Source organism: Strix aluco, chromosome 2 (genome assembly GCF_031877795.1).
Source record: "Strix aluco isolate bStrAlu1 chromosome 2, bStrAlu1.hap1, whole genome shotgun sequence".
NCBI lineage: Eukaryota > Metazoa > Chordata > Aves > Strigiformes > Strigidae > Strix > Strix aluco.
The window spans coordinates 107,437,764-107,465,255 of record NC_133932.1 but is presented as its reverse complement, the minus strand read 5'-3'; the positions used below and the strand labels follow the sequence as shown (position 1 = coordinate 107,465,255).

Below are 27,492 nucleotides of genomic sequence, written 5' to 3'. Positions count from 1 at the left end.
GATGGTGTCAGATTCTTCTTGGGAGGAGGCATAGTGGCAAGACAAGAGGCAAGAGTCAACTTGCAATAAAAGATATTTTGACTGGACATAAAGGAAAAAAAATCTACAGCACGATAGAATTTGCCCAGAGACATCTTTACCAGGCTGCAGAATCTTCATTCTTGGAGATAAGTAAAACTTGAGTGGACAAGGCCCTGAGAAACCTGACCTAAATTTGAAGTTAGGTCTGCTTTGAACAGAAGGTTGAACTAAATGACATCTACAGGTCCACTCCTACCTTAATTACTCTGTGATTCCATATAAAGCAGACATCTAACATTGGTCAAATTAATCCTACCTGAACACTGCAAAAGATTTCTTCAAAAGGCTTTGCCTTGTAGACAATGAAGGCGAGCTCCTCTGACATACCCAGTAGGAAGCATGAACTTTACCTTCCAGGTAAAATAGCTCCTTCTTTTGTTTCTGTACAGTTCTAACTCAGATACTTTACTCCATTTCAAGCCACTGAAAAGCTGTGTTTAAACAGTATTCCCAAATAGAATCTTCGTTTTTCCAAGCTTAATTTTTATCTATTGCATTTTTTTAATCAGATATCTAAATACTATGGGTTTATAGGAAGTCTGTGAGGCTTTTGCTACATTATTACTGATGTAATTACATAAAATTAAATCAGCTTATAAAACCAGCAAATGTACAATAATCTATTGTATTATGTGGATATATTCGCTCTGAGGAAAGGTAACTACATTAAAGAAAATTTTTAAGAAGAGCCTGCATCACTCAGAAATGCAGTGCAGCAGTTGTGGCAAAACTCTTAAAAGAAAGATCTCAAATACCTGCAGGCTGCCAACTTACAGCTGTCAAATAATGGTATGATGAATGACTTTTAAGGTTCTACCTACCACGTATTGGATAATCAGGTAAGTATGTTTAAAAATGTGATTAAAATACAGTCTTAAGCTTTTTGAAGTTGAACTTTAAAATGCAGAAGACAATCATGTTAAGACAGGTGTAACATGGCATTCTTACCTCCCACGACACCTGAGCACATGCAGCAGATCTGCACACCACTTGAGGGGGCTTGCACTGATCTGGTGGTCCAGGTGCTGTCGTTATTTCACATTTTTCTGAATAAGGTCCAAACTATTAAAAAGGGAGTTGATACAACTAATTTGTAAAAATAAAATTACTACTTTTGAAATAACAGTTTACCATAGTAGCAACATACAATAGCAGCCTGAAACTTTGTATAACTTCCTTATAAATTAAACCTTTGTGATTGTTCATTCAGGATTTATTTCAGTATCTGACTGTTCTCCAGAATAGCTGCAAGACTATTCTCTATAACAAACGCAATCGGAATAAATTTAACACTTCAAACTCTCAGGCAAAACAGGAAAGTGCTATCCAAATCCTTCTTTTGAAGTTACATGATGGCTGCACTGTAACAGAACACAATTTGCAACCGCCTATTTATATCTATCTAAAATAAATAAAGGATTCAAAAAATGCTTGAGCTATAAAACACTCTTTGCAGAGGCGAGGGTAAAATGTTAGGTCAGTGCTTTAAAGCCTTAAGCTGCAGATCTCCCTACAGTGTCAACTGGTCATGGGAGTTTTTATGAAGAGAATGTTACTGAACAAATGCAAGCAGCCCTGCCTCTCTGTCTTTAAATCAGGACTTTGGATACATAATTAAATCAAGCTTGTTCTACAGCAACAATTCATTTAAACACATTTAATACCCCAAATAGAGAAAATATTCTTGTATCTGATAAAACAATGTACTCAGAAGTTAAACTAAATATAAAAAAAGAGTCAGGAAACGCTAATCATTATGTTCTAGAACACCAACAGCTGTAAAAACAAAGGTCAATCATTTTACAAAGCTATATACCGAAAATAATTTGCTACCTTACTTCACACGAGAATATAAAAGTTGTAACAATGGTTTGATAAAGTACTTGGCATTTCCTAACCATTTCCCAATGTTATTATTCAGATATAAGACATAATTAGCTATTTTCTCTTCCCTTTATCTAAAACCCCCTTTTATTATAAACTGATGTTTAACTGTCTGTTCCTAACCAACAATAAGCTGTGTGAATCAAATGGCTCTACATTAGGAAATCCTCATTTTAAAATTAGTTAAATGCTTCTTTTAAAAGAGAAGATCTTTAACAGTGATTGCCGTCTCTGCAACTGATTTAATTTCAGATTGCCTCCTTACCCCAGCCTTGTTAGCTGCTCGCAGTCTGAAGTTGTACATCCTCCCTGGAAGAAGGCTGCCTACTGTGCATTCAACATCAGAGCCTTGGTAAACCTCTCTGTGTTCATCGGTTTCTGTCTGAAACATTTCTAGACCGTAACAGGTAATGGGTGAACCCCCATCTACTTGAGGTGGTCCTAAAAAGAAAGAAAGAAAAACTTCTTTAATTAACACATTTGGATCCCTTACACTCACTAATAGTTGTAATAGAATTACCCCAGCGTAGCTGAATTTCTCTTGCTCTAGGTCTACCCTGTAGCCTTGGAGGCTGGCATGGACCAGGAACCACTGCCGGTGTTTGCACCAGTAAAGAATCAGATGCCTACAAAGGAAAGACAGATTAATGAAGTCATCTAGGCCAAAACAAGCACTATCAATTATGCCACAAGTAAAGGCAAATACTTGAGTCAAAACCAGGATCTTCCATTTTCTGAACTACATCCTCAAATACATGAAGATGCTTAAGTGATCTGGTATGTACTTCTCATAATACCTATATAAAACATGCTATAGCAACTACATAATATGCAAAATTAACTTTTGCTTTCATGTTTTGGTACATGTGCAAGGGGTAGAACTAAAAAGAGTGGTTAATTATCAGTACAAACCTAGTATAGATGCTTAAAATATGACTTGTTCAATGTAAACTCATTCTCTTTTCCATCAAACTGCAGTTTAATGATTTCTAAACCTTACTCTAAGGGTTGTATACTTTCTGTGCAAGAACCTCTCAGAAAACAAAAGTGGGCAGAAATGTCAATCTGAAGAGATTTAAAAAACCTGAGATTTCAACTTTTTCATTGCTTAGTAATACTTAATGTGCAACAAACTTCCACCTCTGATTTGAACTGCGTGCAAAAATACCCAGCATAACAATATGCAGCAGATGGCACTGACTATTCTGGATGCAGACAGAAATGATTCAGAGACAATGCAGGGTTATTAGCTTCAGCGTGATACAGAACAAGTACAAAGTTGGTAAGCCTTTTAGTTTACAAAGGAGATGTATCTTAGAGTCTCATTTCACAACTGCTTTCTACATATGTTCCAGAAAGAGTGGAGTGGAAGCTCTGCTGCTTTTCAGTTCCTCTGAAATGCAGTTGCACAGAACAACTGATGCTGCTTAAAAAGCAGAATGTTTCTCAGGAGGCATATGTCCATGACAAGCTACAGAAAAGTTTAATTACATCTTTCTTTACTATTCTTCTGTTGACTTCTGACACCTTCAGAAAGAATCAGGACTTTCTGAAAGTTATTTTCTCTTTGGTACTCAAATAAAGTTTATTCTAAACTAATGGGGTTGGGCTGTGGGAGGTTGGCAGAGCAAAAATCTCCAAAGACATACATGCACTTGTGGTTAGGTGATGGACAAGTTTACTGCCTTCCCCCTTCCCCTGCGCTGGGTTTGTATGTGTGGTGGGGTTCCCCTGCAGCCCGTGGAGGTTCATGGTGGAGCAGATGCCCATCTGCAGCCCGTGGAGGACCCCACGCCAGAGCAGGTGGATGCACCCGAAGGTGGCCGGGACTCTGTGAGAAGCCCACAGTTGTAGTTTGGTGCTGGGAAGACTGCAATGCACAGGAGGGACCCACGCCAGAGCAGCTTGGGAAGAGCTGCAGCTCGTGGGAAGAACTCATGTCAGAGAAAGTTCATGGAGGACTGTCTCCTGTGGGAGGGACCCCACGCTGGAACAGGGGAAGAGTGTGAGGAGTCCTTCCCCCCTGAGGAGGAAGGAGAGGCAGGACTGACCACAACCTCTATCCCCTTCCCCCTGTGTCGCTGGTGAGGAGGAGGTAGAGAATTCAGGAGCAAAGATGAGCCCAGGAAGAAGGGGGGGGTGGGGGGGAAGGTGTTTTTAAGATGTGGTAATGCTTCACACTTCCCTCCTCTGTTTGTTAAGTGTTGCTGCTGGTGGTTGAACTAAATTGATGTTCTTTTTCTTCCCCTAACAAGTCTGTCTTTTGCCTGTGACTATAACTGGCGAGTCATCCCTCCCTGTCCTTGCCTCAATTCCTGACTTTTGTTGTATTTTCTCCTTCCCATCCCTGAGGGGGAAGGAGTGAGCAAGTGGCTTCGAGGTGCTCAGTTGCCCCCTGGGCTCAAACCACCCTGAACAACATCCTGTACAACAAAACACCCTGTACCACAGCAAGCTGAGCTACAGTGAGAGGGAAAGCATTGCAGCTGAGCCAGCACTGAAGGAGTCCAGATTTATTCTTAAGACAAGGTGGCTGTGGGCAAGGCTATCTTTGCAGACTTCTATGTGAAGGAAGAACACATGAATTTCATGTAGTAAAGGGGGGCTGGGGAAGAAATGGCAAACACCAAGAATGCAAGGTTTTAAGATTTTCAGGAAATCAGCTTGACAGTGAAGCCCTGCTGGAACTCTGTAGAGAACCAGGGCCGGCTTTGTTACACTTGCTGCTGGGAAGAAGGGAGAAGAATACAGCCTGACATTTTGGCTGAACTACACCACAGAAGTGACAGAGCAAGTGCGTGTGTATGTATGTATGTGTATGTATGTATGTGTGTATGCATGTATGAGGGAGCATAGTACAGCACACCAAATTGTTTGGGAATACTGAAAAGGTGGGCAGTACAAACATTTTGACTGTGGCTGAGACAGCATGGGAAGAGACTACGGAGCACAACCCTGTAAAGCCTGAGGAAACACTGTCCTCCCCTGCCTGCTTGACTGCTCAGACACTGACCACATGGAAAACATTAAATTTACACTGCTGTCTTGGCTTAGGCCTTAAGAAATTACATTCTATCAACATATCACACAAGAACAGACATAACATCTGTAAATAAGAAAAATACCTTTAAACGAAATATAGTATCAGAAAAGAATATTCACATTTATTTCTTTAAGAAATGGGCAGAAACTTGAAACACTGTGCATTAGTACTGGAACTTTCTGAGGTATTAATTACGGCTATTTTGTTAGGCACTTCCGTACAGTATTTATTTATTAATTACTGGACCAGATTTTCTTAAAGAGAGAGAAATTTTATTTAATAAAAATATTAGCTCATATTACCATGCTTTGTCCTCCTTCTCCAATGCAATATACACGTAAGCGATAGGAACAGCCAGGATTTAGTCGGTCACACACATGTTCCCTAGCAGCTCCGTTGTATATTGTGTCCCATTTGTTTCCTGAAAGGTTAAGAAAAAGTGTGCAATGAACCAAGGTGTACTTGTCACACTCCAGTACCAGCCATAGCAGGCATCCTAGCTTCACTAAATAAGTGTGTGCCTGAAGTTTATTAAAAAAAAAAATCTAAGGCTTGCTTTGAGTTTCCTGGAAAAAGATCCAATCACTTCATAAAGACAGTTTCATAGGTAAATTTGTGTAGATCTCCTGAAGTGAGATACCCTCCTTATTTGGTATACACGTTAACTAGGAGCAAATTTACTTCTAATGAAGTAGTTATTACTGGGCCAGCAAGCACATTCAAACATCATAACCAAATAAATAGGAAAGGTACAAAAGCAAAATTTTCAGTGGAAGAGAAACTTTTAATTACAACATTCTTTTTGCAGACTGTAACTACAGTTTACAATTGATACAGCTTGTTCCTGTATTCCTGAATGGCCCAGCACCACCTGAAATACTGATTTCTTTCTTTACTATTCAGCCAGGTTCTTAAATCAGAAACTCTTTTAGCAGTTTCTCTCTCTTTTGAAGAGATTAAGCAGGGAACCTGGGGACTTTTAATTAAATCTCCAACAGCTCAATACATCACAGAATTTAGAGAACTGGGAATAAAACATGATGCACAGTTCACTAAATCTGTATGAAAGGCTTGGGTAAATCATTCCAAAACTGACTTAACGTGGACATGCAATGGAGTAAGGAAAGTGACAGACTAAGTATCAAAAGAACCACATCTGAGACCCAACAGGGCTGCCATTACAATGTGGGGACAATGTGCTATCTTAATCTGACACAGCACTGGAGAAGTATAAACTTTCATTTTCATTTAGCTGAATAGCTTTATGTCTAGTTTAAGAGATATTGTTAATTTCCCTTCTGTATGAAAGGAGAGAACGGCAAATCGCAGAAACAGTTATCCCAACTGCATCGCTGCTCTCCTTTATAGTGATGAACGGTGCAATACTTTTTCTTTCATCTGTCACGCTTCCAATGAAGCTACATGGCACTGTCTTCTTGCCCGAAAATGTCTCCAGAGTGTTATTTCTAAACCAGAATACACCTAATTAATAAGTTAAACATGGAGCATCTCTTTCGACACACAGTTTTGTGGCATCTTCCTTCTAAGCCAGAGAAGAAGAACCTCTTGTATATAAGCATCAACATCCTTGTTTCTTGAATGGCAGTCCCCTGCGATAATTTCCCCTGTCACAATAGACATTTTACTCTTCCCACAGGCGCACACATGCATAAAAAAGAACACAGCTGACTGCCAACATATGCTCCTAAATACTTACCATTTAAGCCTTCAGACATTTCCACAACGTAGGTATTTATTGCTGCTCCTCCATTGTCTTTTGGTGGATCTGTAAAAAACAGCAATATTCCAACTAAGCGAGGTAAATTAAATGGTTTTGTAGCTTTTGGGAAAAATTTACAAAAGGCAAAATCAACAGCCAACTGGAGATGGGTGTTTATTTAGACAGAGAGCATCCTAGCTAGCCATAGCATCCTAGTTCAGGACAGCTGCAAATCACTCAAATTCTCCACTATGTGAAGCTGACAGCTCACAACCCTACTCTATAGTCTAAAGATGAAGAGTGACAAGTGAATCAGGCACCTGGGAGGTGCCACAGCAAACATCTCAGTCTGAAGTGCTGTGGAAGGCTGCCTGATCATGGTTTCAGGGACACAGATCCTAATGGTCCTGTAATTTGGACTGCAGACAGGAAAAGATTATCATACTGATTTGCAAATAAGAGTATTTCAAAATGATTTAAAGGACAGCCATTCAAAAGCCTAAATATTTTGTGAGAGAACAGAAGTCAGGAGTTCTACACTGAAAACTAAATATCTTAAATTTTTAATACATCACTAGAAATTGAGTGCACTATCCTCCCTGGTATAATATTCATTTTATGTACAAGATATGAACCTATAGACCTATCTTTGACATGTAATCCTACTACTCTCAGAGGTGACTTAGAGAACAGCAGAAATAAAATAATATGGAAGACCAACATTTTTGACAAATATAAAGACAACATGATACTCCAATACAGAAGGTTACTGCTGTCATAACATTACATTATCTATGTGCTGGATGAAATGGTATTGGCTTTCAGGCAAGGGTTACATACCATATCGCACCTGCTAAATAAAATGAGACTTATTATATGGCACATAGCACTTTTGGTTGGGAAGGTAACAAATTATTTCAGATGAAAAATAAAATTATCACATTAATTATCACTCATTTAAAAAAAAAGAGAGCATTACTGTTCAAAATAATGACTATTAAAGGTTTTATATATAAATAGATTTTTTAGATAGTTTCTGATTTACAAGTTACTTATTTCTAATAACTTCATACATTACCTATCATCCAGACAAGATCAAGTATCAGGCCCTGATGTGGCAAAGCACTCTGGAAAGATGCAAGACTGGACTTTCCGAGTACTACTTATACTCTACAAGTAGCTTTACTATTAATGCAAAAGAATTAAACATACTGTTAAATAGAAATAGGTAAGAAGTTTAATTACCTGTGACAATAAATAAAACCTTTAGCTGTTTCATTTTCTGCTAAAGTACTGCACCACACAGTACTGTTTCACCTTCTCCTATTTCACAGCATAAGGGTAAAAAACATCTGAGCCTAAGGAAAACTTTCTCAAGATCCTTAGTGAATAAAAGCATTTATCTGTCAAAACAGAACACTTCAAAGAGATAGGTTGAACTTGGATCTTCTCTTTTGAAAAAAACCAGAATTTCGTAGCATCTACTTTTTGTGCCAGAGAAACAGAACTTCTTAGCACACAAATTAACACTACTGTTTTTTTAATTATTGTAGTCCTCTGCAGTAACAGTCCCTGTTACAATTTGTATATTATTCTTCCTACATAATTACACTATTATATTGCCACCCTAAGTATTTTGAGTCAATATTTTTCTCTTAGTTCCATAAAAATGGATCATAATGGCTCAGTTGACTGAAGTAAAATCTGGTCTTCTATATACAAATATATAATACATTTATATATATATAAAAAATACAGAGGATGTACTCTAAACAGAGCTGGACAACAATCTTACCCCAGGTTATTTTAAAACTCTGTGCATGAATTTTTCCTTTCACTGCAGGCTTTGAAGGTACTCCAGGCTTGTCTGGACAAGTAATGTATTCTACTGTCTCACTTGGACTGCTCTTCCCTTCTGAGTTATAGGCAATGACCTGTAAACATATAAAAAAATACTATAAACAGAACGTGCTGGCTAGCGGTATGTTATTCACTGTCAACAGTAATGCCAAATTAATTTATATGTATGCTTAGATAGATAGCTACATAATAAATTATCACAAGAACTAACGCTATTATATACCTTGATTTTACATTTTCATTAGCCCCATAGTTAGACGATCATTGTACTGTAATTAAAAATTTCTGCAATTGCCTGGAAAAAAAAAAATCCTTAACCCTCTCCAGTAATTGTGAAGCTGGAAAAAAAAATTATTTCACAAATCAAATAACCTTCCATATCCCCCAAACTTCAAACGTTGGTGTATAAATTTAGGCTTCTACTTCAGAGTTGCCTGACTGTAAAAGGTACTCAGGACATGCAAATCTCAGCGACATTAATGGAATCTTTGGGTGCTCAATATAGTACAAGCCACTTTATTTCAAGTCAAGGATCTGAAAACTTTTTTCTTTAAAACCATCCAAAATACTCAGTAATTAGATAAGTCTAAGACTACCCTTTTTAATTGGAGTTGTGCAATTTATTGATAATGAAATATGCGCATGAGAAAAACCTTTGTAAAAGCATGGAAACAAAAGGTGATGAAAAAGACATACAGCAAAGAGGCCACTTTTAAACTTTCACTGAAGGAACTTGGAAGTATTAAAATTTAATTGCAATTCCTTTCCCATTGAAGTCAAAACGTTTTCTTGCAATTAAGAGCACAGAGTGGTGCTTTACTAACTGCTAAAAAAACCTGAATAACTGGGATTAATTAAGTAGCACTCTCATGTTACTACAGAACCTTTTTTTAAGGAAATACATTCAGAGATTAAAAAAAGTGTTTTTATGGATAAATTGTATTAACAACAGCAAAGATGATATAAACCCTTCAGTCCCAAGTGAAATTATAGCAAAGGTTGTCATGGAAGTTATTTACAGACACATGAAGGACAAGAAGGTGATTAGAATGATCAAGGGTAAATCATGTTCAACCAACCTGAGTGCCTTCTATGATGAAACAAGTTGCTCAATAGATGAAGGGAGAGCTGTGGACATCATTCTACCCTGATTTTATTTTGACATGGTCTCCCACAACATCCATGTAGACAAGCTGGTAAGATACAGACAGGACAGATGGACCACAAGAAGGGTGTGGAAAACCAGAGAGAATCCCAGGCTCAAAGGGTAGTGGTTAATGGTTCAAAGGCAAATTGGCAGCTGTTCATCAGTGGATTTCCTCAGCAATCAATACAACGTCAGATACAGTATCTTTATAACTGATCTAGTTGACAAGAGTGAATGCACCCTCCTCAGGTTTGCATGTGACACCAAACTAGGAGCAGAGAGATTGATGCTGGAAGGAAGATCCACCATACAGACAGACTTTGAAAGGCTGGAAGATTGCATCAAGAACCATGTGAGTTTTGACAACAGTAAACATAAAGTCTTGCACCTGGGATGGAATAATCCCAGCAGTGGTACAGTCTGGGGTCTGACTGGCTAGTCAGCTTTTCTTCTTTCAGCTCTGCAGAGAAGGACCTTGGGATCCTGGTGGAGAGCAAGTCAAATGAATCAGCAAAGCATCCTGGCAGTTTCATGGGTTGCATCAGCAAGAATTTAGCCAGCAGAACAAGGGAATTGATTTTACACCACTTTACTCAGCACTTTTTAGGCTGTCCAGTTTTGGTCCTCCCAGTTCAAGAGAGACACTGGGAAACTGTAGAGAGTCCAGAAGAGGGCCAGCATGATGATTAAAGGGTTGGAGAACCTGACACAGAAGAAAGGTTGAAGAACTTGGGTTTATTCTGCCTAAGAAAAAAGAGGTTTCACTGGGGAGGGGATCTCATCACAGCCTTCCAATACCTAAAAGGTAGTCACAGAAGAGATGAAGATACTGTCTTCACAAGGATCTGTGATGACAGGAAGAAAGACAGTGGGCACAAACTGTGTGGGGAATTCTAGCTGGATGTAAGAAAGTAAATTCATCACCCTAAGAACAGGCTGCCCAGAGAAGTGGTCAAATCTCTTGCGGTAAATACTGAAGTCTCAGCTCAACAGGGCTAGGACAGGGTTAAATAGCCTAACCTAAGGCACTACTTTCTACACAAGTTTGACCCAGATGATTCCCAAAAGTCCCTTCCAACCTAGAGTTTTCTGTAATTCTAGAAAAACAAATTGCTGCTATTCTTTACTTTCTAGCTGTGTCTGCAGTTAGTTTACTGTGTATTCCCATTTGTTCCTAGCAAAAAACTAAACAACCTAAAAAAATTTTTTTGGCCTTTATATTTGTTTTAAAAATGAGCAGAATCAAAGTGACAGCAATAATGTTAGTACAGATTGAGAAAAGGAAATGTGGGCTAACATGTCTCTCAGACACTAAGTCTCCCGAAACAGTTTACAAGATTAACAATCATCTGGTTGTCCTTGCCCTTTCAAATGAAGTTAAACATGCACAGTTAGCATTTACGTATTATAATAAGGTTTCCAATGGTTATAAAGCTTCTTTCAAAAGCCTTAAGGAGTATTACTACTAATTAAGTCTTTCCTCTGTATAATAAAAATTAAAGACCTGATTAACACAACGTTTGTTTCTTCTTTATGCCCTCTGAATGAGTGAACAGAGACTTCTGTTTACTGTTTTGTTAAGAAAAACAGGGTATAAACATTGATTTTTTTATTTTAATGAAAAACTTAGGATGTTTAAGTTAACTACATATTTACTAGTCATGTATATGGATTAACATGTAGGATTACTTTCAAAGGAAGACTGATCAAGCCCTGCAAAAGCTAGTTTCAAGGTAATTAGCTGTTCTTTAGTTTAAGTTCATGTGTGGCCATAGCAGTCCTAGCTTGGTACAGTCCTTGGAATACACTGTATATTTTTAATTATTTAAATATTAAGTTATGTAAAAAACACTAAGTACTGTAATATTAATCTGCATCATAACCTTTTCATCTTAAGAAAGTAATCATATTCAGAAGTGCAAAATATCTGCTATCATTTGGAAAGAAGTACTTCTATGTTTTAGTGTTAACTCAAAACAAATCAACCATGCCCTAAACTGCTACCTTTCATATTGCAAAGAGATGCTGTTCTTCAGCAGTTCACAATTCTTCCTTATGAAATGGTATTTTAGGTGTATGCAAGACAACAGCTATCGACATTTTTCCCCTTGTAGACAGATGAGATTATTCTGAGAAGCTTCATACTGTGGGACACACCTTCAGTTTTATTCCAAAAACAAAACAACTGTTCAAGAGTGACTTAGAACATAGAACAGCCCAGGTTGGAAGGGACCTGAAAGATCATCTGGTCCAACCTTTCAGGGAAAATGGAGCCTAGATGAGATGATCTAGCACCCTGTCCAATCGTGTCTTGGAAGCATCCAGTGATGGGGGCTCCACCACATCCCTGGGGAGGTTGTTCCAGTGACTGATTGTTCTCACTGTGAAAAATGTCTTTCTTATACCAAGATGAAACCTCTCCCAGTGCAACTTGCACCTACAGCCCCTTGGCCTCTCCATGTGGTGCCTTATGAAGAGAGAGCCTCCTTCCTCTTTGTAGCCATCCTTTTAAGTACTGGAAAACTGTGATGAGGTCCCCCTAAGCCTTCTCTTCTCCAAGGAGAAAAGATATAATCCCTTTAGTCTTTCCTTACCAGGCTGGTTCTCCAGTCCTTTGATCATCTTCGTGGCCCTCCTCTGGACCCTCTCCAGTCTGTCTGTCTTTTGTGAATTGCAGGGATCAGAACTGGACACAGTACTGCAGGTGCAGCCTGACAAGAGCTGAATACAGTGGGATGATCACATCTCTTATCTCTGCTAGTAATGCCCCTGCAGGCCAGGATCCAATTTGCCTTTGTTGCTGCAGTGTTGCACTCTCATAGTCAGTTTGTCCACCAGGACCACCACGTCCCTTTCAGCAAAGCTGCTCCTTGCCTATACTGGGCTCCTTGGTTATTCTGACTTTGCACTTGTCTTTGTTGAACTTCATACTGTCCTTGCTAGCCCACCCTTCTAGCCTGTCCAGGTCTCTCTCTAAGAGGACTCCCCCTTCTGACATGTCCACCTCACCGCTCAGTTTGGTGTCACCAGTAAGCTTGGTGAGGATGCTTTCAAACCCATCATCCAGATCATTTCTGAAGATGAACAGCATGGGGCCCCATATCAATCCCTAGGGGATCCCACTTCTGACAGGCCACCAGCATGAGTAAAAACCATTGATCACCACCCTCTGCGTGTGGCCTGTCGGCTAGTTTTCTACTCATCTTGCGGACCACCCATCCAGTCTGTGTCTTGCCAGTTTTTCCAGGAAAACGCTGTAGGAAACAGTGTTGAATGCTTTGCTGAAATCCAGGTAAACAACATCCACTGCTCTCCCCAGGCCAGCTGCAAGTGTTACTTTGTTATAAAAGGTGATCAGATTTATCAGACGTGATTTGCCTTTGGTAAATTCATGTTGGCTTTTCCCAACCACCTGCTTCATTTCGCTTATAATAGTTTCTGGGAGGACTTGTTCCATTACTTTCCTGGGGACCGAAGTAAGACTAATGGGCCTGTAGTTTCCTGGTTCCTCTTTTGGGCCCTTCTTGTAGGTGGGCATGACATTTGCCCTCTTTCAGTTGTCAGGGATATCCCCTGATCTCCAGCACTTTTCAAATATTATAGACAGTGGCCTTGCAACAATGCCAGCCACTTCTCTTAACATCCTGGAGTGGATTCTCTCCTGGCCCGTACACTGATGTGGGTTGAGCCCTTGCAAGAGGCCACAGCCCAGCCCTTCCTCCACCACTGGTGGGTCAACACATGCCTTGTCACAGCTACCTGATCCTGTGCTCTGGGGTCCAGCTATGCCAGTAAAGACAGAGGCAAAGAAGGTATTGAGAACCTCTGCCTTACTGGCATTATTAGTAACTTGCTTCCCTGCCCCGTTTAGCAATGGGCCTATGTATGTCTTCCTTGTGCTTCTGCTTACTGCTCATGTATCTGAAGAACTCTTGTCATTATTTACATCTTTGGCCAATTTCAGTTCTAGCTGATCCTCAGCCTTCCTGACTGCATCTCTGCATGTCCTAGCAAGGTTCTTGTAGTCCTCAATGGCTATTTGGCTGCTTTTCCATAGACAGTATGCTTTTTTTTTTGCTTCTAACCACACCCAAAACTTCATTGTTAAGTCAGACTTCATCCTGAGCTATTGAGTTCAGCCCACAAGACTTACTAGAATGGGCTCAGCACCATGGTAATATGAATGATTTTCTAACTTGGGATCAGTGCTATGCTAGCACTGACAAATGTTTTCTCGATCAAAGTTGCTCCTTACCCCAACACTTTCAGATGTGTTAGAGGCTATCAAAGAACCCCACAGCTACCCTAAGTAATATTACCTGTGTATATGCAACACAGAAGCCAAATTAAAAAACCCAACCGTTAAGAACATTGACTTATGACCCGGAATTTCAAGATATCCACAATTGTGTTATGCCCTTGTAGATGTTCTTATTCTTCTGCAGAGGCGATTAATGAAGCAGGTGTTCAGCCAATAGTTTTAAGATATTGAAATTTTAAGAAACTGGCATCAAATCACGTTTTCCTTAAAAAAGGTCCTCCCCACTTCTGAGTCAATCACAAGCTACTCTGGCCCAAAAAAAAAAAAACCCAAATATATGAAAAAACCTTACCCTAAATTTATATTTCGTGCTACGCCTCAAATTCTTCACTGTGTAGGTAAGATCGTCACCATCATATTTTGGCTTGAAACCATATCCCTGCAGAATCAAACAGGATTACTTGAAACATTATATTTGCAGACCAGACCATGTAACATACTTCATACAAATAAATTGCTGTTTCAGACGGTAATTGTTATGTTCCTCTGACAAAGTAATAAGTTCACCTTCACTTTGTAAACACAAGATTTTTTTTTTTGGAGAGGGGGAAATTAATTAACCATTCTCCAATCAGAGGAGTAGAAAAGAACAGTGAAGAAAAACATATACAGTGTCAACAGAAATTGTACCTAACACTTTCAAAGGGTAGAACAGGACTCATTTTAAAACAAAGGTGGTTAGGCTGAAATGACATCTTGAGGGACCACACTTCATGATCCAGCTCTTACATGGCTTAACCTTCGCATGTCAATTCACAAAGTTAAAAGTAATTTAAAAGTCTTTGCATGATTGGGGCTTAATAACACTAATAATGATTACTGTCACAATAAAAAGGAGAAAGCTATGCGGGTTGGTCACAGCGATGACAAGTTACTAGCTTAATTTCAGAAAATACAGTTCCTTGTATTCTAGTAAAAGTAATCATTATTACACTTAATACAATAATGAATCAAACATACACATTACAGTCTATTTTCTTATTGAGAATAAGTATTCTAAACTTACTGAGTTCTCATCCTCCATCTCTAATATATATGAGATTCCTTCATCTGATGGTGTTCCTGAGGGTTTTGTCCACTGTAGGGATAACCAAGTAACTCCAGCGTTAATCAGCAAAGGACTTGCTGGTGTGGTTGGGGCAGTGCCTGAGGTATGATACAGGACTTCTTCACTAAAACCACTGTTTAAAACAGACAGTATGTAAACTAACTAGACACAGTAATTAATATCTAGAAAAACATAATTCTCACTAAATACAGCTATGACGGTTTCTTGGACATGTGCACAACTGGAAATTGCAAGCTGGTACATGCAGATGACTTAACTTGCCCAAGAGTCTGCCAGCAGCAAAACATCTGAAGGAGGTTAACATGTTCACAATTGAAAGATTCCTTTGTACATTATAATTACAATGCTTTGCTAACCAAAATGTTTTGCTTTTCCATATTAAGTAATTACTCTAAAACAGTAGAGTTCTACATGCAATAATTTACTAATACGAGTGTCCTTCCTATTCAAAATGAAAACATGAAGACATAAAAACATATATGGGAAGACCTCAAAAAAATTTGCTTCCCAGGCAGCATTATGCATTTCAAATACACTGTGAAGTGCTAGTTTCTCTAGTAATTCAGGAAATAATAGAACAATAGCCTCACTCAATGGTAAGTTACTTTGTTGCCAATATGAAAGTTTTACTGCAGAACAAATGAAGTATACACCAGTGAATCTCCTAACACAACTGTTAACCTTATCTGATGACGCTTAGACGTGCCTTGAAGTGCAAATACAAGTAAGTTACATAAAAAGACCTATTATGAAACAGAGTGATGCAAAAGCCAGTAGACGAGTACTGTGCTTGCACAGATGGTCTGACATGTATCCAGCTAGACTAAAAAATCCCCACCTGTTCTCAGCTGGCATTTGCTGCTTCTACATCAGATCTGAAGAAACATTTACAGGCTTAAGAGCTAGTCCAGTTTTTTTAACCATAAGAAACTAACATCAAAGAGGTAATTTTAATCTAAAAGCTAGGCATTACCTAAGTGAGCATCAGGAAGCCCTAAGAACAAAATTCTCCACATGGCTTAAACAACAGTACCAGTTAAATATCTCATGTGTTTGAACCTGACTTTCCTGAAAAAATCTCTCTATAAAGATACCTCAACTTCACGTTCTCTCTTAATCAAGCAACCTACACTGTAATAATGCAGTTGTAAATTTTGGTCTGCTCTAAAGTCTTTTTGGCATTAAAAAGAATAATAATACTAAAAAATAAAGTGTCTTACAGAAAACACATTATCAAGATTTTCTATAGCACCCAAAGCAGACATGAAGTCTGTGCAGACATGCAGACTGTGAAATAGATTGTGAAGCAAGAAGTGAAAAAGTGCAAAACCAGACAAAACTCTTTTGATTTTGGGAGAAGAGTAGTTTTTTTTCTTGCAAAAATTCACAAACAAGAAAATGTCTGAAGATTATGTGATACAATATATCTACTAAAAAAAATTTCAGCATTATATAGGTAGGCTAGAGAAAGCATGAAGAGAGGCTAGACAAAGACTAAGCCTATCTCTATTCACAGCAAACAATTGAAGGAGTCACTTTACAAGCAGATACAAGGCAAAAACCCCCACACCTCAGAAAGATTTAATCTCTACTTAATTGAACCACTCCAAACCACACTGAAATCAACTAAGAGTTCCAGTGATACCCGCATCTGAATGACTCAATTCACTTAGAAGTACAACATTGCTACCTATCTTTTAAATAGATTTTATTTTTCCAGTTTTCTTTAGCCATTGTTTCATGTGCAGTTAAATTTAAAAATATGAGTAAGTCAAAGATAAAATATGTGTTCTTGTTGGTAAAATCATTTAGACAAAATTCTGTCTCCAGATGCCTAAGGTCTCAACATTCTTCATAAGGGATAATCAGGCACTCTACCCTAATAAATATTATTTCAAGAGACTTCTTAATTAAATAATACCATAAAGTCAAATAAAGTGCATCTTTACAAGGCTATGAAGTATTGATTTAAAAATCTATTTGGCATGATTAGTTTAAGAAGGGTACGTAAGTGATCAGTATCTTCTACCAGCTTATGCAGTAGGAATCTGTAATATGTGCAGGTATTCCTAGAGGGTACATTTACACTCAGATGTAAAAGGGGAACAGGAAGAGAGCCCTAAGCACTAGGCCCTGCTTAACTGCCAGCTCATTGTCTTTATTTTTTTTTTAACAGTTCTAACTAAATCTCATCAAGACAAAGTCCAGGAGCAACTCAGAGAATAATTCATTCCAGAAACATCATCCAGAAGGCAGTAACATAATAAAGACTGTGTCAGAGCACACTGAAAATCATTCTAGCCCATTATAGTGTCCTCTGACAGTGGCCAAAGCAAGTGCCTAAGGAAAGACATAGGAACAGACACTATGTGCAACGCACTCCCCCTGAGTACTCTCCAAAGCCTCCCAACACACACCTCAGATCTCTTGACCCAGCTGTAGTTTTCACATTCTTAATAGTCTGCAGAAGATTATTTCTTCCCAGCATGAATTAGAACCCCAGGTCTGGCTCCCTATTCTCTACATTCTTTATGCTGTCCTTCAACACTGTCCAAGCAGGTTTTGTGCCCTTCAAGCACCTCCTTGTGCCAGCTGAAGGACACACAACACATATCCTCTATTTCATGCTATAAAAAAACCACTCTGGTGAGCTGCAGCACAATGCTCGTATTATTTCAAGCACTGAATTGAAAAAACAAATGCAAACCAGCAATTTTAGGCTTGTGGCTAGAGAAGCCCTGTTTTTATGCCACACAGGACCCCAAGGTCTAAGTGCTACTATGTACTGTGGACACTGGCAGTCTGTTTTAGAGATGATGAGCCCTGATAGTTTGACTATTAGCCCAGTTTATCGCTCTGCCTGAAGACCAAGAAGCATTTCCAAGAACTAACACACCCAGTCGTGCAAGCATAACTTGAGAAACCATTAATTTTGGCGGTTTTACAAGTTCTTACTTATATCCTCTACTGAAGCCTGATGTCATTCATTCAAAAAATTCAAAACAAAGTCTAGTACTCTGTAACTTCTGAAAAGTAGCAACTAAAAGAACCACATATCCTAAGTATTCATGAAGTGCTCTAGAACTTCAAAACAATTCAGTGATATGATGTCGTCATATTCTGTCCATTTCCCAGGGTATCAGGAGACTAACAGACACCTTAGACAAAGGGACATTTCCCAGTAACGGGACGTGGCAAAGAGCACAATACAGCTACACCTACAGGTGGCAGCGGGGGTTCTGCCAGACTAACCTCCTGCTCCAGTAGTTACTGACACCTCTTTATACTGTCATCACTACAACTCTAAATTGAAGGAGGGCTGGTAAGCCCTGGAAAATTGCTACACAGCTTCAGGAACTAACCTTAGGTCTAGCACCATGTCAAACCTCCCTGGAACCAAGAGCAGCAGAGAGCATGGTAGGAGATACCCTCTGGTCAGCACAGCAGCAGTGCAAGCACCTCAGAACTTAAACTATTCAATTCTGGCCCAAGGGCTGAGTCGCTTATCTTTTAGTATGATCCCCAGAACTTTAGTAGGAGCGTTTATTACATCAGACACAAAAGCCACAACTGCACTGAATGTGTGAGTCTCTACAATGCAGTGCTTAGCCAAAAAATTCTATTACAAGGACATGCAGTAGGAAACATGTCCAAGCTAGCAACTACAGTGGTCAGCTGTCCTGGTTTAACCAGGATAGGGTTAAGTTTCCCCAGCAGAGGGGGGGAGCTCTAGCTGGGTTATTCAGATACCATGCGGACGTCACATCCTGGCAGGTCACATTTTCCTGGCGCGGAGCGCGGTGCACTCGTGGTTTTGTACATCGTGCTTCAAACTGCTGTATTTGGTAGCTATTTTGCTCTGTTCATTGCTATCACTATTACTGTTATTGTTGTTGTTTGTTGTGTTGCTATTGCACTGTTGTATTAAACCTTTCCTTATTTCAGTCTTGGGGCTTTGTATTTCACTCCCCTTGTGGGGGAGGGGTAGCGGCCTCGTGGTCTCAGACCCCGGCAGGGGCTAAACCAACACATCAGTGTAGGTCTACAAAGACTGAAGCTAAAAATCAGCACAGCCTAAGCTGATTTCATGTGAGAGCAGCTGGGTTGTCTGTGCCATGCTCGTGCTTCCCATTCTAGGCGCATTGTGTACAAATGTCTGAGCAGACTGTTCAGGAAATGAGGCTAAGTCTGGCAGAAGTAGCTGTACTATCTGCTTCTAAGAGGGGCTGAGATTTGTAGCATTTATATGGTAAGTATACACAGAACATAGTGGTTGTAGTACACAGCCATACCATGCCTGGACAAAACAAATTATTCTGGGAATCACAGAATAGCTGAGGTTGGAAGGGATCTCAGAGGGCATCTTGTCCAACCTCCCCTGCTCAAAGCGGGTTCAAGTGGTTCATAGTACACAGGTAATCTGCAAACGGAATAATCCAATCACATACCGTGAATTAACTATGCAGTTGGACTAGATGATCATTGTAGGTCACTTCCAACCAAACTATTCTATATTCTATTTCATCCCAGTTGGACAAAAGACTTGTTTCTTTAAATACCATCATATGTTTTTCCTAAACAAGCACACATATGCATGCATATGCATTCCATATTTATGTATATAATAGTAATACTTACCTCATTCCCATGTCATTTTTGGCTGCTAGTCTAAAGGTGTATCCCATTGCTGGTGATAGTTTAGTAATTCTATACTGCTTTTGTTGGCCATAATAACACTGGCAAAACTCTCCATTTCCTTTTCCCTAGAAAGGAGTAAGTTAATCACATTATTCACCCTATTATATATGCATCCATCAAATAAAGTAACACACAAACGTGAAGTAAACTCATTTTTTGAAATGAAACATAACTCAAGAATCTCCCATATAGTGAGATAGTAGTATATGAAACTTTGCATATATATTGAATTAGAGGCTTTTTTCCTTCTTTTCCATTTCCCAGCTCCACAGGAAAAAGCCATGAAGCTTCTGCAGCTCTGCCATCTCAGCTGTCCTGGTAGAGACTGGGAGATGCTTGTAGGGGAATGGTAGATCCACCCCCTTTGTACAAAAGAAAGACCGTTACAGGAAACTGATCCTTCAGCATCAGCTCTTAAAAGAAGTACTGGACTACAAGTGAAAAAGCCACTACTAGGAATGGCAGAATCATGTAATTAAGATCCTATTATTTTACATTCCCCAAGAAAAACTTTGGGCAATAACCATATTTTCATAATTGCTTCAGGAATTACATATTTGTCACATGCCTTTAGACAGTACTTGATGTGCACACTCACATACAACTACTTTTTAAAAAATGACAAAATCAAAAGTAAAATAGAATAATTTGCTTACTTCATCCCATTCTAAAAGGTAACTGTGGATTTTAGAACCATTATCACAAGATGCCTGCAACAGGAAAAGAAGAAATTAGAGCTCTTACTGGATACAAGACCATTTAAGGAAAAAATGCCTGCATAGGTCAAATCATGACAAGACCAGCGGAGGGCAAATGATGCTCCCCTTGTCACTTGCCAAGACACTCGCAGTTCAATCTCCATCCAATGAATGCCTGTATCATGTTTATGATTTTGATTTTTAATTTGAAATATCTTTAATACCTTGGAAAAGTATTCTGGCAGCAGTTCAAAATGCTACAGTATTTTTCTGAGCAGCTAGATTGCAGGTCTGCTCAAATCTCAGTCTTTCCAGACCACTTCATCTGCTTTGCACAAACCAGCCTATGTTCAATAGCAGAGAAAGGAATCAGTTCCACAAAACAGTAGAGTACTGGAACTGAACCACTGTCTCTCATTCAAACTCAGTAACTTTATCTACAAAGGCTCTTTGCTTTTCTGGGAATCCTTCTCTTTTTACTGAAGTCCACATTTAGCCCAGTACATGTATTTCCAGTCACAGAACTGTGACTGAAATTAGTATGTCTGATAAAAATGTTTCGTTTCAATGAACTGGCATTTTATTGACAAATCCAGAACAATTCTGAAGAGTTTCAAATATTTATTTTAGACGTTTTTAAACAATTCATACCTTCCACTGCAGAGTAAGAGAATTTTTGGTCCGATTAGTTATCCTGGGCAGATTTGGAGTATCAGGTTCACAACTCATTGTGGTAAAACTCTCTGCTTCTGAAGGGCTCCCCTTTACACAGTTGCATTCTACTTGGACTCTAAAGTGGAAAAGAGCCAATAACATTTTGCTTCAAAATCTGTATATACAGTGTCCAAAGAAAACTGAGTATTCAGAATTAAGTTACTGCCTTGCTACCTCATTATTAAGATATCACTGTTATAAGTAAATAACTGGTGGAAGCATCTTGGTCAACAGAAGTAATGCAAAAGAAAAGAGTCCTTTACTTTGGATGTACATCATTATCATCAGTCAGCTTCAGTCTCATAATTACATTTGAAATCTGCCTGTTATTTGCTGTACTTTGGTTGGGAAATAATGGTAACATCTTGCAGGCTCATTATCTGTTGTAGACATATTAATTGCTATTATGGAAAATTTTTCTTCTGCAAGTCATTTTGTCAGATGAGCACAATGAAGCTGTTGATGTATTTTCAGAGTACCTTCTGCCCTCCTTCCCAAGCTTGCTGAGTCTGTTCACCCTGTCCTTTCCTTGAGGAATGCTATGAATTAACTCTCCCATGTACTTCCAAAGAGTAAATTCTTGCTTCTGTCTCAAAAAGAAATGGTTTGTTTTTCTAATAGCTTTTCTCCAAAAATAAATACAGGATTATTATCTGGCTTCCCCCTGCGCTCTTCCCCCTCACTCCCCTCAGCTGTGTAGCTATGCCTTGTCTCCTCCTTGGGCGAACCCGCACATTACTTCTTCTGATTCACCTGTTCCTCTGAGAGAAAAAAACCAAACCAAACCAAACCAACCTCTTCTCTGACCACTGGTGTAAGACCTGCGTTTCCTGCTTCTGAGATGCAAAAGTCCTTGTGTGTTCTTGTTGTGTGAACAGCAAGTCACAGGAAATTTGGCTTTGTACATTTCATGAACAAGGGAGAGGGAGACATTTGAATAGTGACTCATGTTGCACACAAAGTTGTTTGTGCTCGCATACAGTTGCAAATACGTAATTTGTCAGTTATCTTCATAGTTCAGTCTTTCTGGTCTTCACTGATTTTGGGCAGTGTTCTCACTGGCAGAATGCTGTTTAACTCCTAGTTCAGGAAGAGTTTAGATGGCCAAGTCATCTATTCCCATGCGTTCTCTACAACGATGAGAATTAAGCAAGAAAGAACCTGAACGTAGCCTGATAAAAAGGATTTATACAGGAAAAAAATTCCTAGGGTTCCTTATGCTCCATGCATTTTCAACTTAAACATTGTTGGGTAAAGTGCATAAACACTACTAAAACCAGGAACAAAATCACAGGTAAAACACTTGCATGTGAAGAGCTTTGAGTCAATTTACCATTAATCCTTCTCCTGAAGCTGTGCTGCAGGCCATATAGTGGCCCAAATTAAATGAGGTATGTGATGAAAAACAGACCAACCCTCTTTTGCTTCTGGTTTAACTTAGAAAACAAGGACCAGGAATGTAGCCCTTGCTTTTGAGAAAATACTTATCAAAAGACTTAACACAACAGAAATCCTCCTCCTCCCTCCTGCTGATGTTCTAAAGCTCACACGGAAAGAGGCACATTTCTGACTTGCATCCTTACTCACTTCTGTTCCCTGTGCTTCCTACCAGCTGCCTCTAAATTGGTTCTCTGGTCAGTACACATGAGTCTTCGGGTTCTCCACACAGTCAAGAGAGGAAAAACCCTCACATGTTGCACATTCAATCACTTCTAAAGTTGCACTCTCCACTTGCAATTATTTCTTGAAAAGGCTGTACTTTTAAGGTGGCCTTCACAATTTTATGTATGTATAAACTGCTGTATTCATACTAGTTTTTTTTCAAAACAAGAAATAAGACAACCCTCCAATATGTAAAAAGGAGGGAAGAAGAACACCTAACTACATCTTTCCAATCCTATGCTATTTCTTCAGTAGGACATAGTGAAGGAGCAAATTCTGCTAGAAGGGTAGAATTATGCTGAGCTAGGAGCATATTTAGTAATGAAGAGGATGAGATTCACTGGTCTGCTGGAGCAAAGCAAAAGCAGCACAACCCAGCCTTCAGTTGGCAGGCAGTGGGCATGTTCTTGTGCAAGGTACCTCCCTCTGCTGCCTCTGGGAAACAGAAAAAGCAAGCAGCATCTGTGCCTGGCTCAAAGGACAGAAAAATGTCACTCTTCTGGCATGACGTGAGAAGTAAAGAGCATGGATGTTGGATGAGGGTGCAACAATTTCGTTTTCCAAAACAGACTGACTGGTAGGCTAAACCAAAAAAGTTGATTTGTGACTCAAAGGAGGGTGAGATGCAGTAAAGAATCTCTGAAGACTTATGCAAATACACAGATCCACTGAATTTAATGAACAGAGGAGATACTCACTTTGCATGGTAATCAGTTGCTGGCCTGAGATCATTTACAGTAACTTTATTTTCTTCTCCACTGGAAAGAGATATGATTTGGTTTAAGAGACTGTTTCAGAATCCCATATATTTTATAAAAAGACACACATCATCTAACCCATCCACCTAACACTCTTTCTAAGAAATGTATTTGCTAACAGTTTGTTTCTGTTGCTAAATATAGTAAAATGAAAATGCATTTATCTTTAAATTTTAGGGGCTTCTCACATTTGATTTCTGTTGTTTTGCCCTGGTGGTTCAGGGGCTTTTCGTTGTTCTGTTTGTTTGGGTTTTTTTAAGAGTAATTATTTTCCTCTTTACTCAGTAAGATCAGCTGCATGTGTACACATGTATTTTATTACACAAAACCCATCAAAGTACAGGGGCCTTTAGAAGCTCAGTTCAGCCTTGCAAAAATGATTATCTAAAACTGTAAATGACTGCATATGCCTATACTTGTTAGAGCCCAGTAAACGGAAAAGGCTTCTCAGTGAGATCTATTAATCTGCTTTTACTGACATCAGCTTATGTTAGCAAAGCTCATTTCTTTTCCTCTAGGCTTCTAGGACAGGGATATCCAGCTGGTGATTCATGTACTGCTTCTAAGAGATCCATGAAAGATGACTAAAATAAACTAGCTGAACACAAAGATTTGTAATTATTAGAGAGTTCTACACCCTTAATGGTAATTTTTCTGTTATATTTCTCCAAGTTGCAAAAAACCAATTGAAAACCACTGTATTAGCAATGAAGCAATTGAAGAGTTTTGTTTGTTTGGCTGCTGCTAGAGTTGTATTCTCAGTGAATCTACTTTATTTCATATCTTAAGACTGTATCTTACCAAGAGCACTTTCAGGGAAGGGAGGGATAACTTTACTGGGAGCAGAAGCACGTGCTGAAGTAAATAACTACAAATACAATTTGTATTTCTCACTACTTGTATATCTCACTAATTGAGAACCTGTAGTTTCTAGTGCAGCTGGTTGAAATACAGCTAAGTGATATTAAGACATGCCTCCAACATCTAAGAACAAAGTCTTTACATTCTAACTTACGGTAGATACTTCAGTAATAGAACCAATTCTACTGAAAAAATGAGTTCATTTCAAAATAGAAGTTGCATAAACTTGCTAATTATTTAAATCTCCAGACAACAGACAGATTTTTAACGAGTTTTAAACCATTAACAGCAAATAAATAAAAATAATAACACCTACATGTATACGGTTTTGTACTTTCCATCTTTTCCGGTATTTGAAATCATCACTTCGTAAGTATAAACCTCTGGTATGTCGTTCTTGTCAGTGTCTTCTCTGGTATCACTGGATGGAGGGGACCACATAAGCAATGCTGTTCTTGCCTGAATGTCTGATACCTGTAGAAATACAGCTTTTGAGATCTCTGCCATTTAAATGCTGTCGTATATAAATGCTGCTTTGCCACAAAGGACCAAATAAGAGAGAATAAAATCATATACCATTAGCATATTAGAGTATTTATACTGATATAATAGTTACTAACTAGTTTTTACAGATGAAATCAAGCTAGAAATACAAGAAATGTCATGAGAAAACTGCAATCCTAGGGCACAGGGCTGAGTACAAAGAAACTTCTGAGTAACGAATGCCACCTAGTGGGCTACACAAAAATGAACTGTATCATTTGTGAAGCATGAGAGATGGCAAACGTACATTGTGAAACCATTTCATTAAACGACAATGTTTCAGACATTTTTTTTCTTTGATGTCACTGCCACTATAATTTTTTTAAAACTTTCTTGTCGACTCGGTTTTCTTATGAAATATATAGAAGCCCAGGAATTTCTCCAGAATGTCTGGCACAACTGTAACAGGTACATAAAGAAACTTTGCTTTGGGCATTTAATTATGACTGTGACAAGTAGATTCTCCCAGTAGATTAGAACCTATTTGGTTAACTACCCCAGTGCATTTTTTTTTTCATCAGGATATTAATAGGGATACAACTACCTGAGGCTCTAATCTAGTACTCTCTTAGCGAACAGAATATTAGAACGTATCTCATAACATACTTCGAGCTCAGGCGCTTGTGATGAAGGCACGCTCACAAGGTCCATGTACATATACATATATATAGGCATATATAGAGGCAACGTTCTAAAGAATCCCCGTGGTGGTACTTTCGTTCACAGCCCACCTTTTGCAGAAAGGCCTGGACAACAACAGTTGGTGTGATAGAAATACGAGTATAAACCACGTGTGTGAGTGAATACAACACCTCCAACTGTTTGAGAAGCATTTGCCGCAGCAGACCCATCATGCTAAAGGCAGCAACCCTCAGGTAGATTAAATGGTAACCAGGGAATCACAAAGAGACTACTGAAATGAAGAAGTAATCAGCTTCAGCAGTATGAAATTCATAACAGGATAAAAGATGCTGCAGTGGAACAGGGCAATGATCAAAATCTGGCCTGACTGTGAGAAATTGCCCTGCCACCATTGCCACCTCCATCCAGTCCTGATGGATGCCGCGAGCAGCTGCATCCCAGCTGGTGCAACAGCAGTTCGGGGGGCAGCAGGAAGGGACCCACAGCTCAGCTGGGCGCATGTGACCTGGTGGAGAGCTTTCTCAACGGCCTGTGGATTAGCAGATTGTAGGGAACAACAGATTTTATGGAATAACACAGTTACATGCAAAGCCAAAGCACCCATGTCTCCCACAGGAGACATGCAGTTAGGGACACCCACACTCCCAGAAGAGGGGGTGCTGCTTGAAACCACACATGTTGCAAGGGGCTGGGGATGCTCATATTTCTGTAGGTGAGTGCACAGGTGTGTGCATGTGATTATAAATTTCTAGGATCCATTATAGAATGAAGTCTAGAAGTGTTTATTAATATTGCACATGTCTGCTATTGTGGTTCATATATTGCACCCGCCTACTATTTCCAATCATTTCGTAAGAGAATTGAAAACACATTTCATTATATAAAATGACTAGTTTTACAATATGACTGTAATACATATCTATTTTGGGAATAATTGCTTCTGGAAATCTATTACCAGGGTATCAGAATCAAAATGCTATCCTCACAACTGGTGCTCTTAAATTGCTATAATCTACTGAACTAAAAACCTGAATGGGTCAACTTCAAGAATTGAAGCAGAGAGGAAATGACTTACTGATAACAGACAAACAGAAAGGAGGAAAAATCAAACAAGATGAGCCTTAATGTCTTGGAAATAACGTCACTAAGCCCTTAAATGCTAACAGGACTGCATATCACATCCTGAAAGGGATCAAATGCTAGCAAGATTACCCACTGAAGTTCTTGGAAACACAATTCAAAGTTTGGTAAGAGAAATTCCACTATAATCTTGATGCAGTCACAAACTACACTGACTACAACCACCTCAGTACAATTCTAGCATTTCTGGAAGTCTGGAGTTGTGGGAAGCATCTGGGGTGGTAAAAACTCCCTCTCAGGCAATCTTAATCCCTCCTTCCTGGGTTGCAGGGAGTATTGAAGCAAAAAAGTGCAGTTTCCTAGAGGACCTACTGCTCCAGGACTAGTAGGTCCCACTGTAAAATAATCTATTCCTACGTTTAGCTACCTTAACAGTTGAAATTTTTTTCCTAATGTCCCCAGGTGGTTATCTCTCTTACTACCAGCTAAACCTACCAGTCCTTGCCGCTATGGAGTTGAACATTAGATCTTCCCTTCCTTTCTGCAGTTGTTTCTTATGTGCTTGAAGACTGTTAGCAATTGCATCTCCCCTCACTTACCTAAATCTCTCATCATTCTCACTGTTCTCCTGATCTCTTACTGTCACACTATATTCAGTGCTTTGCCCAGAACCGCAAGCAACATCCCATCTAACGCTTTTCTAATGTCAAA

At 39.1% G+C, this 27,492-nt stretch overlaps 1 protein-coding gene across 8 annotated transcripts in view; it reads right to left on the bottom strand.

Annotated features, from left to right (window-relative positions):
- The window catches only part of FNDC3A (fibronectin type III domain containing 3A), a 125,390-nt gene that overhangs the window by 11,956 nt on the left and 85,942 nt on the right, over positions 1 to 27,492 (bottom strand). For all 8 annotated transcript variants that reach the window (XM_074815699.1, XM_074815703.1, XM_074815700.1 and 5 more), the window contains 13 exons: positions 24,833 to 24,990; positions 23,596 to 23,655; positions 21,173 to 21,311; positions 20,480 to 20,533; positions 19,764 to 19,888; positions 15,063 to 15,237; positions 14,349 to 14,435; positions 8,524 to 8,662; positions 6,726 to 6,794; positions 5,311 to 5,429; positions 2,486 to 2,591; positions 2,231 to 2,406; positions 1,030 to 1,143 (listed from right to left, as the gene is read on the bottom strand). In XM_074815699.1, the coding sequence (XP_074671800.1) occupies positions 1,030 to 1,143; positions 2,231 to 2,406; positions 2,486 to 2,591; positions 5,311 to 5,429; positions 6,726 to 6,794; positions 8,524 to 8,662; positions 14,349 to 14,435; positions 15,063 to 15,237; positions 19,764 to 19,888; positions 20,480 to 20,533; positions 21,173 to 21,311; positions 23,596 to 23,655; positions 24,833 to 24,990 (1,521 nt within the window). The remainder of the gene's footprint in view (positions 1 to 1,029; positions 1,144 to 2,230; positions 2,407 to 2,485; positions 2,592 to 5,310; positions 5,430 to 6,725; positions 6,795 to 8,523; positions 8,663 to 14,348; positions 14,436 to 15,062; positions 15,238 to 19,763; positions 19,889 to 20,479; positions 20,534 to 21,172; positions 21,312 to 23,595; positions 23,656 to 24,832; positions 24,991 to 27,492) is intronic.